We start from the raw sequence: 19,560 nt of genomic DNA, 5'->3' as shown, positions 1-19,560 counted from the left end.
TTCTAACACTGACAGTGTGTTGTATAGACTTATTTAAGAATAGTCAAGGACGGAAGTCGGGGGGCATGATAAAACAAATGGCAGATTAATTCATTCATGAGCAGCCGAAATGTCTTCTATCGCGGTTCTAGTGTTAAAACTACATTTTCTCTACACCCCATTTGTTTTGGAATTGCAGGAAACTAACTTAAAACATAACATATACTCACCGCAGTCAACAGGGGGGCCACCAAAATGTTTGTTTTTTTCTCGCATGATGTCATATGCTTGTGCGCTAATGTAATGTATTTGCATATGTCCATAAAACGCATTTGCAATGAATGACACATTTTACGAGGCTACTTACAGGACTATACACCAGCTGTTCGTTGAACAGTAGGCTACGATGCTTTTGTCATCACAAAACAAGTTAAGCAAGTTGCATACACTAGTATCAGAAGCCCATCCCACCCGGCAATAAACCACAACGCGTCTTTTTCGTGTTTTAGACAGCGCGTTTAAACACGGACTAACAGTAGCTGGACAAGACAAGGGAGCGGATTTCAATCAGAGGTGCATCGCTGCCGACTCGTTTCAGTGGCGCCCAGAGACCCGAGTCACTTTTCACTTCTACCTCCACTGGATTGCGGTTTTCACACGGACCTGTTGGAATATAACATGTTGAAAATGGAAAGGAAAACGTTTTGTATGAGATTGTGTACTGTACTATTTTTTACAAACTGTGTTTCAGGTGAGTCAAAAACTCCACGGGCAATTAAAATATAAAACTAGCCTCTACAATCCTAAAAGCTGTACACTAGACAAATAGTCCAGACGGGTTTAGCTGACAACATCACGAAAACGATGCACACGCTTCAGTGGGGCAGAAGTCCACGTGTCGTTGTGATTCTGGATGTTCAGATAGTTAGGAACAATGAGCATGTTTACATGCGCACAGTATCCGGAATAGTAGCTCATAACCCGCTTAATAGCTAATATCCCGTTTAAGATTTTATTCGGCGTAAACTGTTTACATTGACTTTTAATATCCCGCTCACGAGTATCCCTGTACCATAAATAAAGACAATTCCTCATTTAAATTCATATAGGTTACATGGAATAGTAATCTGGACAATGACTGTAGGCCTATAATATAATATTAACTCCTAGTAAAATGGTACAATAAAGTTTAATTTTGTCTCGGGAACAGCAACGGATAAATATTTTTTGTTTGTTTACATTTGAGTCATTTAGAAAACGCTCTTTTCCAGAGCTACTTATGATTTCTTTCTTTCAGCATCTCTTGAGGAAATACGAATGTGAGTGTAACACTGTTATGCAAGGAGACATTATTTCGACCACATCAAATATGCAACTCAAGATGAACTGAAGTCTAATCAGAAACGTGTTTCATCGTTTTCTCAGCTTTTAAATGTCCTTAAAACCGGTCAAACCGATGACATTTTGGACCATGTTGCACAGGACACATTTTTTCACTGTTTTGGAGTTCTTGCATATTTTTCTCCCCGGTCCCTAAATGAAACACAACTTTAGCAGTGCTAAATAGATTACTAATGCATTCATTCTATCAATGTAAGAAATTATTCTGGTGAGAACTACTTTATTTAGTCTTCTGGGGGCAACAAGTTACGACAGAAGAGAAGCTGCATGTATCTAACTATAGTTGACACACAGTGGCCTAACAAATGTAGGAAATTATAATAGGGCCTAACAAATGTCGGAAATTATAATAGGGCCTAACAAATTTCGGAAATTATAATAGGGCCTGACACATGTAGGAAATTATAAGTAGAAACGTGTCTAAATTATGGTCAAGTAACGTTAGGCTACAATGTCCAGTACAGAGTATCAGCAAAAAAAGAAAGATTACTATGGAATTATTACGGAGGTTTGAAATGCTCAGGTAGCCTACTTTTTGAAGTAATTTGTTTGACAATCGGACAGAGTCATCACACAACACACATGACATGCGAAACTGTATCCTGAATAATAACGGGATATTGGTGTGCATGTAAACGGGTCAATGACAAGACGCTGTCTTGTGGAGAATCAGGTGTCTCAATTCAGATCGTTTAATCTTGTTGTTGTTCTTGATACCATGTCTTGTTTTGAGGCGTATTGACTGATGTCATGTCTATGCTAATATGTCAAAAACAATTGCTCGCTGGCTAACCAACAACTGTAACAAGGTATTTGAGAGACAACAAGTGCTCATTGTGAAAATGTATTTATGTTTTCAATAAACATAGGAGACTAAATATGGTTTACATGTTGTCAACAACCAAAGCCAATCCCGTCTGTTTTGCACACCTGTTGGTTTTGTTGCTAAACATCACACAATATGGATAAATCACATACTGCATTTAAAAGCCACAGTGTCCTAACTTTTTGTTGGCAACTTCTTAGATCAGGCTTATTACAGGGAATGTCCCATGTGATGCTCTTATGCAAAGGCACACGGTCCTAATTATTTCACTTTCACTCATTGTCATTGTCTAACATTACATGTAGGTAACTGATCTTGTCCTTCATGTAGGTAACTGATCTTGTTATTCATGTAGGTAACTGATCTTGTCCTTCATGTAGGTAACTGATCTTGTTATTCATGTAGGTAACTGATCTTGTTATTCATGTAGGTAACTGATCTTGTTATTCATGTAGGTAACTGATCTTGTTAATCATGTAGGCAACTGATCTTGTTCTTCTTGTAGGTAACTGATCTTGTCCTTCATGTAGGTAACTGATCTTGTTATTCATGTAGGTAACTGATCTTGTCCTTCATGTAGGTAACTGATCTTGTTATTCATGTAGGTAACTGATCTTGTTATTCATGTAGGTAACTGATCTTGTTATTCATGTAGGTAACTGATCTTGTCCTTCATGTAGGTAACTGATCTTGTTATTCATGTAGGTAACTGATCTTGTTATTCATGTAGGTAACTGATCTTGTTATTCATGTAGGTAACTGATCTTGTTCTTCGTGTAGGTAACTGATCTTGTCCTCCATGTAGGTAACTGATCTTGTTGTTCATGTAGGTAACTGATCTTGTTATTCATGTAGGTAACTGATCTTGTTATTCATGTAGGTAACTGATCTTGTTCTTCGTGTAGGTAACTGATCTTGTCCTCCATGTAGATAACTGATCTTGTTCTTCATGTAGATAACTGATCTTGTTATTCATGTAGGAAACTGATCTTGTTAATCATGTAGGTAACTGATCTTGTTATTCATGTAGGAAACTGATCTTGTTAATCATGTAGGTAACTGATCTTGTTATTCATGTAGGTAACTGATCTTGTTATTCATGTAGGTAACTGATCTTGTTATTCATGTAGGTAACTGATCTTGTCCTTCATGTAGGTAACTGATCTTGTTCTTCATGTAGGTAACTGATCTTGTTATTCATGTAGGTAACTGATCTTGTTCTTCATGTAGATAACTGATCTTGTTCTTCATGTAGGAAACTGATCTTGTTAATCATGTAGGTAACTGATCTTGTTATTCATGTAGGTAACTGATCTTGTTAATCATGTAGGCAACTGATCTTGTTCTTCTTGTAGGTAACTGATCTTGTCCTTCATGTAGGTAACTGATCTTGTTATTCATGTAGGTAACTGATCTTGTTATTCATGTAGGTACCTGATCTTGTTATTCATGTAGGTAACTGATCTTGTCCTTCATGTAGGTAACTGATCTTGTTCTTCATGTAGGTAACTGATCTTGTTTTTCATGTAGATAACTGATCTTGTTCTTCATGTAGGAAACTGATCTTGTTAATCATGTAGGTAACTGATCTTGTTCTTCATGTAGGTAACTGATCTTGTTAATCATGTAGGCAACTGATCTTGTTCTTCTTGTAGGTAACTGATCTTGTCCTTCATGTAGGTAACTGATCTTGTTATTCATGTAGGTAACTGATCTTGTTATTCATGTAGGTAACTGATCTTGTTATTCATGTAGGTAACTGATCTTGTCCTTCATGTAGGTAACTGATCTTGTTATTCATGTAGGTAACTGATCTTGTTCTTCATGTAGGTAACTGATCTTGTCCTTCATGTAGGTAACTGATCTTGTTATTCATGTAGGTAACTGATCTTGTTATTCATGTAGGTAACTGATCTTGTTATTCGTGTAGGTAACTGATCTTGTTCTTCATGTAGGTAACTGATCTTGTTCTTCATGTAGGTAACTGATCTTGTTCTTCGTGTAGGTAACTGATCTTGTTCTTCATGTAGGTAACTGATCTTGTTCTTCATGTAGGTAACTGATCTTGTCCTTCGTGTAGGTAACTGATCTTGTTCTTCGTGTAGGTAACTATCCCAAGGCACAGAACGTTTCCTGGTCGTCTATCAACTTCAAAACACTGCTTATGTGGGATCCTAAACCTTTCAACTATTCATACACTGTTGAATATTCTGTGTAAGTAAATCATTTACATGCTGATATTACAGTGTTGTGAACTTATATGAAGACCGAACAATTCCAAAAAATAGTGTATTTAACTGCCACTTCAATTATTATTAACTAAACATTGAAAAAGCTCCAGTTTCCTACATATCAGGAGCCAAATGCTTTTATTACTTCCTAATACTATTCAAGAAATGAAATGTCTCCATGAAACATAAAAAAAGATGGTGCCTATAATCCCATGACCATGGGAGGCCTGCACTAATCTATTCTTCCCAGACTCAGTCTCTGAAGGGTCAGGTCGATGTGTTGGAGACTCAGTCTCTGAAGGGTCAGGTCGATGTGTTGGAGACTCAGTCTCTGACCTTGAAGAGTCAGGTCGATGTGTTGGAGACTCAGTCTCTGAAGGGTCAGGTCGATGTGTTGGAGACTCAGTCTCTGACCTTGAAGAGTCAGGTCGATGTGTTGGAGACTCAGTCTCTGACCTTGAAGAGTCAGGTCGATGTGTTGGAGACTCAGTCTCTGACCTTGAAGAGTCAGGTCGATGTGTTGGAGACTCAGTCTCTGATCTTGAAGAGTCAGGTCGATGTGTTGGAGACTCAGTCTCTGATCTTGAAGAGTCAGGTCGATGTGTTGGAGACTCAGTCTCTGATCTTGAAGAGTCAGGTCGATGTGTTGGAGACTCAGTCTCTGATCTTGAAGAGAGGTCGATGTGTCAGGTCGATGTGTTGGAGACTCAGTCTCTGACCTTGAAGAGTCAGGTCGATGTGTTGGAGACTCAGTCTCTGATCTTGAAGAGTCAGGTCGATGTGTTGGAGACTCAGTCTCTGATCTTGAAGAGTCAGGTCGATGTGTTGGAGACTCAGTCTCTGATCTTGAAGAGTCAGGTCGATGTGTTGGAGACTCAGTCTCTGACCTTGAAGAGTCAGGTCGATGTGTTGGAGACTCAGTCTCTGATCTTGAAGAGTCAGGTCGATGTGTTGGAGACTCAGTCTCTGATCTTGAAGAGTCAGGTCGATGTGTTGGAGACTCAGTCTCTGACCTTGAAGAGTCAGGTCGATGTGTTGGAGACTCAGTCTCTGACCTTGAAGAGTCAGGTCGATGTGTTGGAGGGCAGTAGGAGGAAGAAGGAATACTAGTCTCTGTTTAATTGAAGTACATTGTGTGTGACGTGGTGCAATGAGTTCAAGATTATAACTCAAGTTCAAAGATTGCAATTTGTACTTTTCTTAGTGTTCAACCAAGCATTTAACTATTAGTTTACACCTGTTGTCTACAAAGCATGTGACAAATACAACCTGATTTGATTTGAGATGTTAATTCAGACCCAATGAATGACCTAATGCAAAAAAAAAAACATGTTTGAAGATAACGATAACCCTACCATTACATCTATTTAAGTGTTGGTCAGATAAGAGAGTGGAACCAACAATGTATTCGGACCATGGAGACTGAGTGTGACCTGTCCAACGTTCTGACTGACCTGAAGGCCACATACTCAGCTGACGTCTTCTCAGAACCCCTACACAGAGTGAACTCTGACCTCACAGAGTTCCCCCACACCAGTTCGGAAGGGTTCACCCCTTACCAAGACAGTAGGTACTCCAGCTGTAACAACCACCTGACTCCTGTCATATGGTGACATCCACATGCCAGTGTCAAAATGTTGATTATTCTTTAAAATCACTGGGAAAAGAGGGTTCTTCTATAAATCACTGGGATAGTTCAACAGCATGCTAGTGTCACCAAGTGGGCGCCAGGTGTGACAAGGAAGCATGTCAACGTCTCGTGGTATTTCCCTTCCAGCTCTTATAGGCAGACCTGAGTTCAAGATTGAGGTGAGCAAAGATAAGAGGAAGATCACCCTGTATGTGGAAGACCCTCCCATAGCCCTGTTCAACGAGCAGAACAAACTAAAGACCATGCGGGATGTCTTCGCTGATGAGCTGCAGTACAAAGTCACCTTTGGGAAAGCAACGAGCACGGGCAAGGTAAGCTCAAAAGGGAGGATAGCCCTACACTAGAGTAATATTTACAGTTCCTCAGAGTACTCTAGGGCCTGGGGCTAGAGTACTCTAGGGCCTGGGGCTAGAGTACTCTAGGGCCTACACTAGAGTAATATTTACAGTTCCTCAGAGTACTCTAGGGCCTGGGGCTAGAGTACTCTAGGGCCTACAGTAGAGTAATATTTACAGTTCCTCAGAGTACTCTAGGGCCTGGGGCTAGAGTACTCTAGGGCCTACAGTAGAGTAATATTTACAGTTCCTCAGAGTACTCTAGGGCCTGGGGCTAGAGTACTCTAGGGCCTACACTAGAGTAATATTTACAGTTCCTCAGAGTACTCTAGGGCCTGGGGCTAGAGTACTCTAGGGCCTACACTAGAGTAATATTTACAGTTCCTCAGAGTACTCTAGGGCCTGGGGCTAGAGTACTCTAGGGCCTACACTAGAGTAATATTTACAGTTCCTCAGAGTACTCTGGGGCCTGGGGCTGAACCCGGTGAGATAGAGGACATTTCTCAATGGTGTAGGAGGAGCAAGTCAAGGAATATAATTGAATAAACTGCAGTGGATGATATGAGTTTGGCCAACGTGAAACTTCTGATTATATTGCATGGGAAATCTCTCCATGTGTGTCATTAATATATACTGTTTTAATGACGTTATACAACAGTATTGAACAAGCAATAGAAATTGAACTACAGAAGGAGACGTAATTACAAGCCCTTCTTTTTGTAATCGTCCCTCTAGAAAACCAAGATGTCTGCCAGCAGTGAGATAGAGCTAGACAGGAGGGATATAGATCCTGGGGTGAGCTACTGCTTCAACGTCCAGGCCTACATCCCCTCCCGCAGCACAGACAAACAGCTGGGAGAGCTCAGTCAAACACAGTGTTCACCGGGTGCCAATAAGTCCTTCTTTGAAGGTAAGGATACTAGCAATGCCAAGGTTATCGGTTCAAGTCCCACAGGGATCACATGCTAATAATATAACGGATGCTGTCACTCACAGGTGGCTGGCGAGGGGAGGACGGCTCCTAATAATGTCTGGAACGGAGCAAATGGAATGATACCATTCCACTTAAACTGCTCCAGTCATTGGACGAGCCCGTCCTCCCCAATTAAGGTTCCACCAACCTCCTGTGCTGTCACTGTACCGTGGGCGGCTGTGCATCTGTTAAGTGGCATGTTACTGCATTCATTAAGGAAATCTGTCCCTGTTTTAATATATAACTCCATAATTCATGTTGGACATTATAATGAAGGGAGTTGATATTCATATGTTCTACTGAGAATATTGAACACTTAGCTAATGCCAAGACCTGGTATTACAAATATAGAATTACTCACTGTGAGTGATGAGGAGAAGAGGGTTTTAGGTGCTTATCATTTACTCACTGTGAGTGATGAGGAGAAGAGGGTTTTCGGTGCTTATCATTTACTCACTGTGAGTGATGAGGAGAAGAGGGTTTTAGGTGCTTATCATTTACTCACTGTGAGTGATGAGGAGAAGAGGGTTTTCGGTGCTTATTATTACTCACTGTGAGTGATGAGGAGAAGAGGGTTTTCGGTGCTTATTATTTACTCACCGTGAGTGCTGAGGAGAAGAGGGTTTTAGGTGCTTATCATTTACTCACTGTGAGTGATGAGGAGAAGAGGGTTTTCGGTGCTTATCATTTACTCACTGTGAGTGATGAGGAGAAGAGGGTTTTAGGTGCTTATCATTTACTCACTGTGAGTGATGAGGAGAAGAGGGTTTTCGGTGCTTATCATTTACTCACTGTGAGTGATGAGGAGAAGAGGGTTTTAGGTGCTTATCATTTACTCACTGTGAGTGATGAGGAGAAGAGGGTTTTCGGTGCTTATTATTACTCACCGTGAGTGCTGAGGAGAAGAGGGTTTTCGGTGCTTATCATGTGTCATAGTGGGTCGATGTGTATGGGATGCAAAGGGTGAAATAAATATTATTGACTCATGTTTAGACTCATGTGAAGTGCAACACTGCAAAAATTCCTGTGTGTGTGTGTGCGCTCGTGTGTGTGTGTGCGTGCGCTCATGTGTGTGTGTGTGTGTGTGTGTGTGTGTGTGCACTCGTGTGTGTTTGTGTGCGTGCGCTCATGTGTGTGTGTGTGTGTGCGTGCACTCGTGTGTGTTTGTGTGCGTGCACTCGTGTGTGTGTGTGTGCGTGCGCTCGTGTGTGTGTGCGTGCCTGCGCTCGTGTGTGTGTGTGTGTGTGCGTGCACTCGTGTGTGTTTGTGTGCGTGCGCTCGTGTGTGTGTGTGTGTGCGCTCGTGTGTGTATGTGCGTGCGCTCGTGTGTGTGTGTGTGTGCGCTGTGTGTGTGTGTGTGTGTGTGCGTGCGCTCGTGTGTGTTTGTGTGCGTGCGTGCGCTCGTGTGTGTATGTGCGTGCGCTGTGTGTTTGTGTGCGTGCGCTGTGTGTGTGTGTGTGTGTGCGTGCGCTCGTGTGTGTGTGTGTGCGTGCGCTCGTGTGTGTGTGTGTGTGTGTATATGTGAATCATCATGCAGCCCAATAACAGTCCACCATCCCGTTTCCTCTCCAGAGTTTGGAATCGGTGTGATCGCTGGGTTCCTCCTCCTCGTCATTACGATCATAGTAGTGGCTATCGTAGTCACAGTGGTGTGCTGCCAACGCACAAGGAAAGCCAACACAAGTGGGAAAGAAGGAGTGCCACTAAGAAGTGTGTAATTTTTTTTTATCGTCGACACACAATTGGGAACACAATGTACAGCTAAACTGGACTTTGAAATGGAGGCTGCAGGTCAACATTCTTCTGTGAAGTCGCACAGTGAATATGTTACACATAACTGTAGTGTAGATTTTGTTTCCGTGCACACGGTGCAAATATTTCCTTTTTATTTGTTGAAGTGACACTTCTACTGCTGTGAATATTAGCTTTCAGAAACACTACCACTACCACTACCACTACCACTACCACTACCACTACCACTACCATTACCATTACCATTACCATTACCACTACCATTACCACTACCACTACCACTACCACTACCACTACCACTACCACTACCACTACCACTACCACTACCACTACCACTACCACCATTACCATTACCACTACCACTACCACTACCACTACCACTACCACTACCACTACCACTACCACTACCACTACCATTACCATTACCACTACCACTACCACTACCACTACCACTACCATTACCACTACCACTACCACTACCACTACCACTACCACTACCACTACCACTACCACTACCACTACCACTACCACTACCACTACCACTACCACTACCACTACCACTACCACTACCACTACCACTACCACTACCACTACCACTACCACTACCACTACCACTACCACTACCACTACCACTACCACTACCTCTACCACTACCATTACCACTACCACTACCACTACCACTACCACTACCACTACCACCACTACCACTACCACTACCACTACCACTACCACTACCATTACCACTACCATTACCACTACCACTACCACTACCATTACCACTACCACTACCACTACCACTACCACTACCACTACCACTACCACTACCACTACCACCATTACCACTACCACTACCACTACCATTACCACTACCACTACCACTACCATTACCACTACCACTACCACTACCACTACCACTACCATTACCATTACCACTACCACTACCACTACCATTACCACTACCACTACCACTACCACTACCATTACCACTACCATTACCACTACCACTACCACTACCACTACCACTACCACTACCACTACCACTACCACTACCACTACCACTACCACTACCATTACCACTACCATTACCACTACCATTACCACTACCATTACCATTACCACTACCACTACCACTACCATTACCATTACCACTACCACTACCACTACCACTACCAACGTGTTTTATATATATATTTTTTTTAACTTGATATCGTCTTTGGGAAAATATATTTTGATTTTGGGAGACGGCTGAAAAATAAATGATCTGGGAAATGATGATTAGTAGGATATATCATTTTTTTTACGAAGATCCCTACTGTATTATGTGTAGTCATTCTGGAAGTACTATTTGTTCATTTGGTTATTTGAAGATATAATTATGTTGTAGAGCAGGGATCAACAACTACATTCAGCCGCAGGGCTGATTTTCTTCTTGAGCGGATGGTCGGGCCGGAACATCATTACAAATCATTTGTAGACTGTAAATTGACCACAAGAAGGCCAAACAGATAGTCATTTCAAATCTTCACTACATTTGTATAAGATCACGTTTGTCTCCATTATGCGTGGGAATACTTAGGAACAGACTTCTTCAAATTAAAATCACTAGGAGGCTGATTTCCTGGTGTTTTTACAGTCTATTGTGTCCACAAAATAAAAATATTTTTTATTTGTTATTTTGCTCAGAAAACACCCGCAGGCCAAATTCGGCCCGCGTGCCGCCAGTTGAGGACCCCTGGTTTAGAGGTTTGAGTGATCAGTAAATAGTATTGTCTTGAGATTTAATATATATTTATACCAAACAGTTAGGCAAATACGTAAGAGTAAAAACCATAAATCATACACTATGGTCAAATTCATAGAGTATGCAATGTAGGTCAAGTCTCCAAAATTGCAAACAGGTAGTATGCTTGGAAAAAGGGTACACCCTGATGGTCATTGTAAAACAATGCATTTTACTTCCAAATTACCTTGAATGCTCCATTTAGATAGCTCACTCGTTTACATTTGAAGTTTCCTCATCTGTCTGTGTTTTACTTCAATAAATAAACTATATAACGTGAAAGGACTGATTGCTACGTTCATTAAGATGTCAGGCTTGAAAATACGTTCAACCATTTTGGTACCCAAACCAGACGCAACTGGTTTCCAAGTGGCCAAGAGACGTTATGTGATCTCTTACTGCCATCTAGGGGATAAACTGGGTATCAGACAGGGGAATATATACATTTAAATCAATGGATAGATAGAGACTTCAGCTTGGCAAGTTGCAAAAACAGCTGCGCTTTTAAAATGGCTGTGATCCAATGGGTATTCGCAAATGTGTAGAGGGCCACCATTAGGTCAAATATCTACTAATAAAAAAACGTGTTATCCTTCTAGAACAGTAATTGGTGACGTATTTTATTTGAAACTTTAAAATCTCTTATGTACCAACATGGGGACAATTGGGGGACACCCCCCAAAAAAAAAAAAAAAAAATTAATACAAATATGAATTTCAGTTGTTTTGGCTGTACCTCAGGCTCTGTTGGTGTCACAGTTTCTGACACCTTTATCAGTTCCTACCTTTCTAACAGTACTACGCATGTGTTTATTGGACTTACAGTTCTGTAACTGAAATGTACTTTATGAACGTAGTATACAATATTATGCCTTGTTTGGTCAACAATGTCAGGGTTTAAGAGGTTAAAAACAGACAGCATATTAGACCTATAGCAGCTCATTGTTGACTATCTGATGATGCCTCTCTGTGTGTGTGTGTGTGTGTGTGTGTGTGTGTGTGTGTGTGTCAGACCTTGCGTTTTGCCACTGCTGTTTGGTAAACACATTTCCCATCAGTCTGAATGTAGCTGATGGTCATACTGTTCTCTGTGACTACAAAGTAAGCGAATCCTCCGGACGTAAGGTTGACAGCGTTGGAGAACCGTTGCCATGCCGACGGGAAGGTCTTGACGTGTTTGGTGGATAGGTCTACAAAGTTTCCGCTCCCGCTGACCACGTAGGAACTCCCATCATCCTCTCTGATAAACTGGTGAGAGTACAGAGAGTCAGGTCAACGACAGTTGTTCAAATAAGTGACTGTAAAACGGAAACATTTGTCTTTCAAAACTTATCACTTCAAACTGTCACTTTATTATTGTATGTATATGTATGGTCATAATATGTATGATAACCACCTGTATGCTGTGGTCATGGCCACTCAGGTAGACTGTGACATTATACTTCTTCAGCAGAGGCCGTAGTCTACGCACAAGACACTTTGTAGGGCCGTGATGACCAATGGACCACACAGGATAGTGACCAGCCACCACAAGGAACTCTGACCTGGGAGAGAATGACAGATAAAAGACTGTGTTAGCCCCCTGAGCTAAAACAGAGGTATTATCTTCTGGAAGCTAGCACAAGTCTTCATGTGTCAGGAAAGGTTACTCATCATGCGCGTGTGGTTCAACAAACCAACTCTTGTTACAGGAGTTTTCTATTCCACATTCAGTAACAGTTGAGGAATGTGTGTGTAGCAGTGTGAAGGTATTTCTTGATTCAAATAGTGATGAGAGTGGAGGAGTCTAAAAGAGGGGTGTGGTCAGTCAGGGATCTCTAAAAGAGGGGTGTGGTCAGTCAGGGATCTCAAAAAGAGGGGTGTGGTCAGTCAGGGATCTCTAAAAGAGGGGTGTGGCCAGTCAGGGATCTCTTCATGGTTCGAAATCTTCACATTCTTTTCTCAAGGCTCAAACAACAACTTATTAAATCAAATACTTTTATTTTCCTCCACCTTGAAAAACATTTAATCCATCCAAGCCATTATTTACTCACAGAACAAGTTGTCTGCTGTTTCACCGATGTGCTTGAACAGTGTATACTTAATGAGAGGCTGTGTTTGACCTGTTGCCTTTCAGGGCCAGTTTCTCAAACCTAGATTAAGCATAGTCCTAGACTATCTATGCTTAATCTGGTTCCAGGAAACTGGACCATATGGACCTTACTTGCTGTTTGCCAGTCTGGAGTTGATCCAGTCCAACTGCTTGGCAGAAGCCCCCAGGTCTTCCTTTCCTTTGGGCTGGGTCCCCTTATAGGTTTTCCCACATAGCACCACTGTGTCAATCATCAGGATGGTCACTGACACGTTACTCTGGGGAACCTTGAACTGGAGCTCATAGTACAACTCCGGGAACCTCCTGAGGCAACAAGAGGAGAGAACAACACAGAATGTCCTGTTTTGTGTGGCTCAGTTGGTAAGAGAGTGTCGCTAGCAAACAACAAGAAGGTTGTGGGTTGAATTCCCAACAGGGATCACATACTCTAAATGTATACACTATTTGAATGAAAGCATCTGCTAATTGGCATGTGAATGTTGTTTTCAGGATGCTTGGCGTTAACGGTTTAAAACACACAGTTTTTAAAGATCTTTACTTAAGCTGCTCACCATCTCTTCGATCTGCTCGAGTAAGCGATCTGAGCGGAGACGTTGTTAATGTGGTCATGGTTCCCTGCCACCAAGTACCAAGGGATGTCAACCAGCGAGGAATGGGAGAAGACACCCTCAAAGGTACACTGCAGGAGAAATAAAAAAGACCAAACAAATGGATAATTACCAACCCAGGAAAATGACTGAAGGATGAAAAACTAGAGTGATATGATATATAACGGATATATATATATATAACATATCAATAGTCATGTTATAATGAATAAAATTTCTGTGTGCTGCAACACTAATACAATCTGAATGCTCTGAAGACATAGTTGATGTACAATATTTTACCACAAGAGGGCATGACGCTTCACTTTATTTCAGGGGGAAAAAAAGGAGAATCAAGTGCTCTAGGAGTGAGAAAAGAAAGTGTCCTCTTCGCTATACAAGAACACGGTGATCTGAACACAGCGCCGCCTTGTCAGTTTGTGTTACGTCCTTGTGTTCTTCAACTAACAAGAGGATTCACTACAGACCCTGGTTTCGATTCCGGGCTGTATCACAACCGGCCGTGATTGGGAGTCCCATAGGGCGGCATACAATTGGCCCAGAGTCTTCTGGGTTAGGGTTTGGCCGGGGTAGGCCGTCATTGTAAATAAGAATTTGTTCTTAACTGACTTGCCTAGTTAATAAAAGGTCACATTTTTAAAAATAGTTTTTAAAACACATTCTCTCTCTCACAAAGTTGGCTAGCTGCTTAGAAACAGGGAACAACTGTGACGCAACACTTCTTATCGCAATGCATATTTCACAATCTGTTACACAGCATGGAGCATTAGATATTTCGTTTGCTCTCTTGCCATTTTCAAAGTCCTTCCGTATGTCTGTTGTATGTGTGTTCCGTGTTCACATTCTTCACAATGCCACACACGACAGATAAGTTAGATATGTTGAGATGTTAAGTTACAATCTAACTGCCTATGGTAAGATATGTTTACTAGGAGTTGTCACAACAGTTGATGAGTTTTTCATCACAATAATGTTTGCTGTCGTGTGGCGTTTCAACCCAAGCCTATGGCTGCGTTTACACAGGTCGAACATTTCTGATTTTTTTTTGTTGCCAATAATTGGTATTTTGAACAAACAGATCAGATCTGGGCTGCCTGTGTAAACGCAGCCTATGTGTTGCAGTGTGAACAGTGCTGCAGAGCGACTGTAGTGTGAAGTGACCTTGAAGCGGTGATCATTCACGTCCTCCACTCCTTTGTAGTAGAAATGATCTCCCAGACTGAGGACAAAGTCCAATCCCAGAGTCTTTGCCGTCCGGGCGAGCTCTGCAGCGATGGCCTGCTCGTGAGGGGTGTAGTAGGGAAATAACGGGATGCCTCCCCAGTCCCCCAGCCCAACAAACCGCAGCGATGCTAAAGGACAGGTGACACATACAGTGGGGAGAACAAGTATTTGATACACTGCTGATTTTGCAGGTGTTCCTACTTACAAAGCATGTAGAGGTCTGTAATATTTAGGTACACTTCAACTGTGAGAGACGGAATCTAAAACAAAAATCCAGAAAATCACATTGAATGATTTTTAAGTAATTCATTTGCATTTTATTGCATGACATAAGTATTTGATCACCTACCAACCAGTAAGAATTCCGGCTCTCACAGACCTGTTAGTTTTTCTTTTAGAAGCCCTCCTGTATACACAGCAGACCAAAATCTCATTCTTATATTATTTCCTATTTCATACCATCTCATGTGCTCGAACCAAAGACACTCTTTGGTATAATTACATTACAGTCTGAATATAAATGGATATTAGGAAACAACGACACAGTAATTTAAGTAATGAAGTTGATTTGGTAGATCTGGTAGATAGAAAAGTGTACCTTGTTCCAGTGGCTGGCAGCGTGGCCAGAATGCCAAGCACAGCATTAGCAGCAGATGAAGATGATACATTCCACCAGTATGGAGAGGTGCAGACCTACCAACAAAGACAATGATCGATTTAGCAGTTTTCCCAAAGTGTCACACGCTGGAAACAGAAAAACAAAATGCTTATGGTTCTTCTTTTAGAACTGTTTATAAAGAGGAAGAAGTATTGTGGTTTCAGAATAACTTCCTGCATTGAGCAATCTGAGAAGAAAAGACTCAGAACAACAGCTAATTGGCTAAGCAATGTCTATCTACTCTGCAAACAGGAACTTTGAGTTACCTTTAAAAAATAGATGTGATCACACTAGAAACCAATGCCGATCAGTCTAGACAATCAATTTAATTGATCAAACTAGCATACAATGGGGGTGTATAAGATTGCAATAGTATATTTGGAATGTAAATAAATGAGCTACATACAAGATATCAGCATAGGTTGGAAAAGCATTCCAGGTGTAGCTGGTTGAGAGAATGCCAAGAGTGTGCAAAGCTGTCATCAAGCAAAGGGTGGCTACTTTCAAGAATAAAAAATAGAACATATATTTCAATTTATTTAACACTATTTTTGGTTACTACATGATTCCATATGCATTATTTCATAGTTTTGATGTCTTCACTATTATTCTACAATGTAGAAAATAGTAAAAAATAAAGGAAAACCCTGGAATGAGTAGGTGTGTCCAAACTTTCGACAGGTACTGTACGGTATATGAATACAATTACATGAAAACAAGACATTTAGCACATAAATAAAAACAGAACTTTAAACACCTGACTTAATCTATAGCCTGGCTATAAAGTCACTCAGTATGTCTCTTGATCTAATGATTTTGATGGGAAAGAATGGTCAGGCCACATCATGTGTGTACTTTAGTTCTACGCCCCAAAAGCCTGTAGTTGGATATCAATGACCTTTCACCCAGTAAGACCGAGAAAGGGCGTGTTCAAGGCAAAAATATATATATATATATGACTCTGAGCCAAGGTTCAAATTTGGAATTGGAAAAGTCCTTAGCTACATTACATTATGCCCCTGTATGAAACATATCTATGAGCTACTCAAGTGTCCTCATGAAGCAAATACATACTGTGAGGTCACAGCGCTCATCAAGCTAAATCTATGAAGGATAACAGATACAGTCTATGGAGTTCATTCAGAACGATGACATGTCACAGAGGACAGAACACAGGTATTGTTTGAAGAGGTGCATTTTTAACCGTTACCCTGCAGGGATGAGTCATCCTCAATACCCAATCATTATTCAGGGAGGAGTCATCCTCAATATCTAATCATTATTCAGGGAGGAGTCATCCTCAATATCTAATCATTATTCAGGGAGGAGTCATCCTCAAGATCTAATCATTATTCAGGGAGGAGTCATCCTCAATACCCAATCATTATTCAGGGAGAAGTCATCCTCAAGATCTAATCATTATTCAGGGAGGAGTCATGCTCAGTATCCAATCATTATTCAGGGAGCTTCATGCTCAATATCCAATCATTCTTCAGGGAGGTGTGTTTCTGTCCATCATGTGTCCCAAGCTCAGGGTTCAATTACAACTACATATACTTACCACAGTGTTACCTACCTACAGTTGAAGTCAGAAGTTTACATACACCATATCCAAATACATTTAAACTCAGTTTTTCACAATTCCTGACATTTAATCCTAGTAAAAACTCAGTCTTAGGTCAGTTAGGATCACCACTTTATTTTAACAATGTGAAATGTCAGAATAATAGTAGAGAGAAGGGTTTATTTCAGCTTTTATTTCTTTCATCACATTCCCAGTGGGTCAGAAGTTTACATACCCTCAATTAGTATTTGGTAGCATTGCCTTTAAATTGTTTAACTTGGGTCAAACGTGTCGGGTAGCCTTCCACAAGCTTCCCACAATAAGTTGGGTGACTTTGTCCCATTCCTCCTGACAGAGCTGGTGTAACTGAGTCAGGTTTGTAGGCCTCCTTGCTCACACACCCTTTTTCAGTTCTGCCCACACATTTTCCTACCTCATGATGCCATCTATTTTGTAAAGTGTACCAGTACCTCCTGCACCAAAGCACCCCCACAACATGGTGCTGCCACCCCCGTGCTTCACGGTTGGGATGGTGTTCTTCAGCTTGCAAGCCTCCCCCTTTTTCCTTCAAACATAACAATGGTCATTATGGCAAAACAGTTCTATTTTTTGTTTCATCAGACCAGAGGACATTCCTCCAAAAAGTACAATCTTGTCCCCATGTGCAGTTGTAAACTGTAGTCTGGCTTGTTTATTGCAGTTTTAGAGCAGTGGCTTCCTGCTTGCTGAGTGGCCTTTCAGGTTATGTCGATATAGGACTCAAGCTGTTTAATAAAGGCACAGTCAACTTAGTGTATGTAAACTTCTGGCCCTCTGGAATTGTAATAGTGAAATAATTTGTCTGTAAACAATTGTTGGAAAAAAATGACTTGTGTCCTGCACCAAGTAGATGTCCTAACAGACTTGCCAAAACTATAAATAGTAATAATTTGTTTGTGGAGTAGTTGAAAAACAAGTTAATGACTCAAACCTAAGTGTATGTAAACTTCCGACTTCAACTGTACCCACCACAGTGTTACCTACTTACCTACCTCCCGCCCACAGTGTTACCTATCACCCACAGTGTTACCTACCTACCAGTGTTACCTACCACAGTGTTAGTGTGTTACTTTCTCCTTAATACTGAATCCTTTACAGATTTAAAAAAGGACATAAAACAGATGCCCACTAAACACTGTCAGCAGGATATAACAGTTTGGAACTTTCCAGAAATATGTCATGTACAACAAACATGCCTATCTGACAACTAGAACAAGGAATAATGTTGGCTCAATTTAAAGCAGTTCCATCTGCAACGTTCAACTACATTTGGCAACTGAAAGAGTCCCTGTTCCTGTGATAACAACACACTCCAGTCCAGTCTCTCCGTTTTAATGAAAATGCATTGTTGATACAGTTTATTGCAGGTGCATGCACTTTTTTTAAAAGAGTCAAATCACTATATTACACAGGCTCTCTCCCATATAACCATGAGTTCTACAGAGCCTGTTTCTTTACAGTTCACAAAAAAAACAATAAGACTAACACCATTGCTACAGTCAGTATATTATAGTAGTAGTTACTGTTGTGGTCGGGGAGGAAGCCTTCTGGGTTTCTGCAGATCAACTGCACCACTCTGATCCAAGGAAGAACAACACGTCACACAATTCTCATAGATCAGTCGATTTGTCATCTAGTGCCAAGTCCACATACTGCTACAAGCAGCTGGAAAGAATGACTGATTATGTACGTAATGCTTAAGACAGGAGACAGAAAACCTGGTCCAGGGGATTCAACCGAGCGCTGTGCAGAAACGTATTTGTGATAGATGATTTGTAAATGTGAGTGATTCAGAGCCTTGCTCGGTCCCTTCCTCGAACACACACCGGGCTCCTCTCGTCGGCCCTTTCCTCATCTCTTTCTCAAACTACATTGGAGACAACCCAAGGCTCCTCTCCTCAGACCTTCTCTTTCAATGCGTTTTCAGAGGGAGGTGAGAACACGCTGAAAGACAAAACTGAGAAAAAGCCACAGAGGAAGCACCTGGGGACAGGGATTCTCCAGCTTCAGGCAACACTTCCTCTTTACTCTACAGTAGGTCAGGCTTCATAACCCAAGGCCTAGGAGGACTAGCCTGGTCCTAGACAGTACAAACATATCATGGGACCAGGCTACAAAAGGCATAGTACTAGCCTGGTCCCAGACAGTACCAACATATCATGGGACCAGAATACAAAAGATGGACTAGATCCCAGACAGTACAAACATCAGGGACCACTATACGAAAAGGCATAGGGTCCCAGACAGTACAAACATCAGGGACTAGGAAAGGCACTAGCCGGGTCCTAGACAGAAAACATATCAGCACCAGGCTAGGAAAGGCCTAGATGGACTAGCCAGGTCCTAGACAGTACAAACATATCAGCGACCAGGCTAGGAAAGGCCTAGATGGACTAGCCAGGTCCTAGACAGTACAAACATATCAGCGACCAGGCTAGGAAAGGCCTA

At 41.5% G+C, this 19,560-nt stretch overlaps 2 protein-coding genes across 2 annotated transcripts; one reads left to right on the top strand and one right to left on the bottom strand.

The window, feature by feature from the left end:
• The first annotated feature begins 402 nt into the window (after positions 1–402).
• Positions 403–9,429, top strand: LOC112227622 (tissue factor). The gene is made up of 6 exons (XM_024392414.2): positions 403–730; positions 4,312–4,420; positions 5,810–6,003; positions 6,215–6,399; positions 7,159–7,333; positions 8,969–9,429. Exons 1-6 carry the CDS (start codon positions 658–660, stop codon positions 9,112–9,114), a joined length of 882 nt encoding a protein of 293 aa, XP_024248182.2. The 5' UTR covers positions 403–657; the 3' UTR covers positions 9,115–9,429.
• A 2,103-nt stretch (positions 9,430–11,532) lies between these two features.
• On the bottom strand, positions 11,533–15,746 carry LOC112227623 (tartrate-resistant acid phosphatase type 5). Its single transcript, XM_024392416.2, has 6 exons — positions 15,450–15,746; positions 14,789–14,979; positions 13,571–13,698; positions 13,131–13,322; positions 12,324–12,471; positions 11,533–12,175 (listed from the first exon to the last, which is right to left on the bottom strand). Exons 1-6 carry the CDS (start codon positions 15,517–15,519, stop codon positions 11,936–11,938), a joined length of 969 nt encoding a protein of 322 aa, XP_024248184.1. The 5' UTR covers positions 15,520–15,746; the 3' UTR covers positions 11,533–11,935.
• Between the last annotated feature and the right edge of the window lie 3,814 nt (positions 15,747–19,560).

Source organism: Oncorhynchus tshawytscha, linkage group LG29, assembly GCF_018296145.1.
Source record: "Oncorhynchus tshawytscha isolate Ot180627B linkage group LG29, Otsh_v2.0, whole genome shotgun sequence".
Taxonomy (NCBI): domain Eukaryota; kingdom Metazoa; phylum Chordata; class Actinopteri; order Salmoniformes; family Salmonidae; genus Oncorhynchus; species Oncorhynchus tshawytscha.
Note: the sequence above shows the minus strand (reverse complement) of the source record. Positions and strands in the feature narration are given on the sequence as shown.

Coding starts and splice junctions, on each gene's coding strand:
- LOC112227622 (XM_024392414.2), top strand. CDS start 658: ATGTTGAAAATGGAAAGGAAAACGTTTTGTATGAGATTGTGTACTGTA. Junction 6,004..6,214: donor GTTCACCCCTTACCAAGACA/GTAGGTACTCCA, acceptor TTTCCCTTCCAG/CTCTTATAGGCAGACCTGAG. Junction 6,400..7,158: donor AAGCAACGAGCACGGGCAAG/GTAAGCTCAAAA, acceptor TCGTCCCTCTAG/AAAACCAAGATGTCTGCCAG.
- LOC112227623 (XM_024392416.2), bottom strand. CDS start 15,519: ATGTATCATCTTCATCTGCTGCTAATGCTGTGCTTGGCATTCTGGCCA. Junction 13,699..14,788: donor TGAATGATCACCGCTTCAAG/GTCACTTCACAC, acceptor TTTCTCCTGCAG/TGTACCTTTGAGGGTGTCTT. Junction 12,176..12,323: donor GCCATGACCACAGCATACAG/GTGGTTATCATA, acceptor TACTCTCACCAG/TTTATCAGAGAGGATGATGG.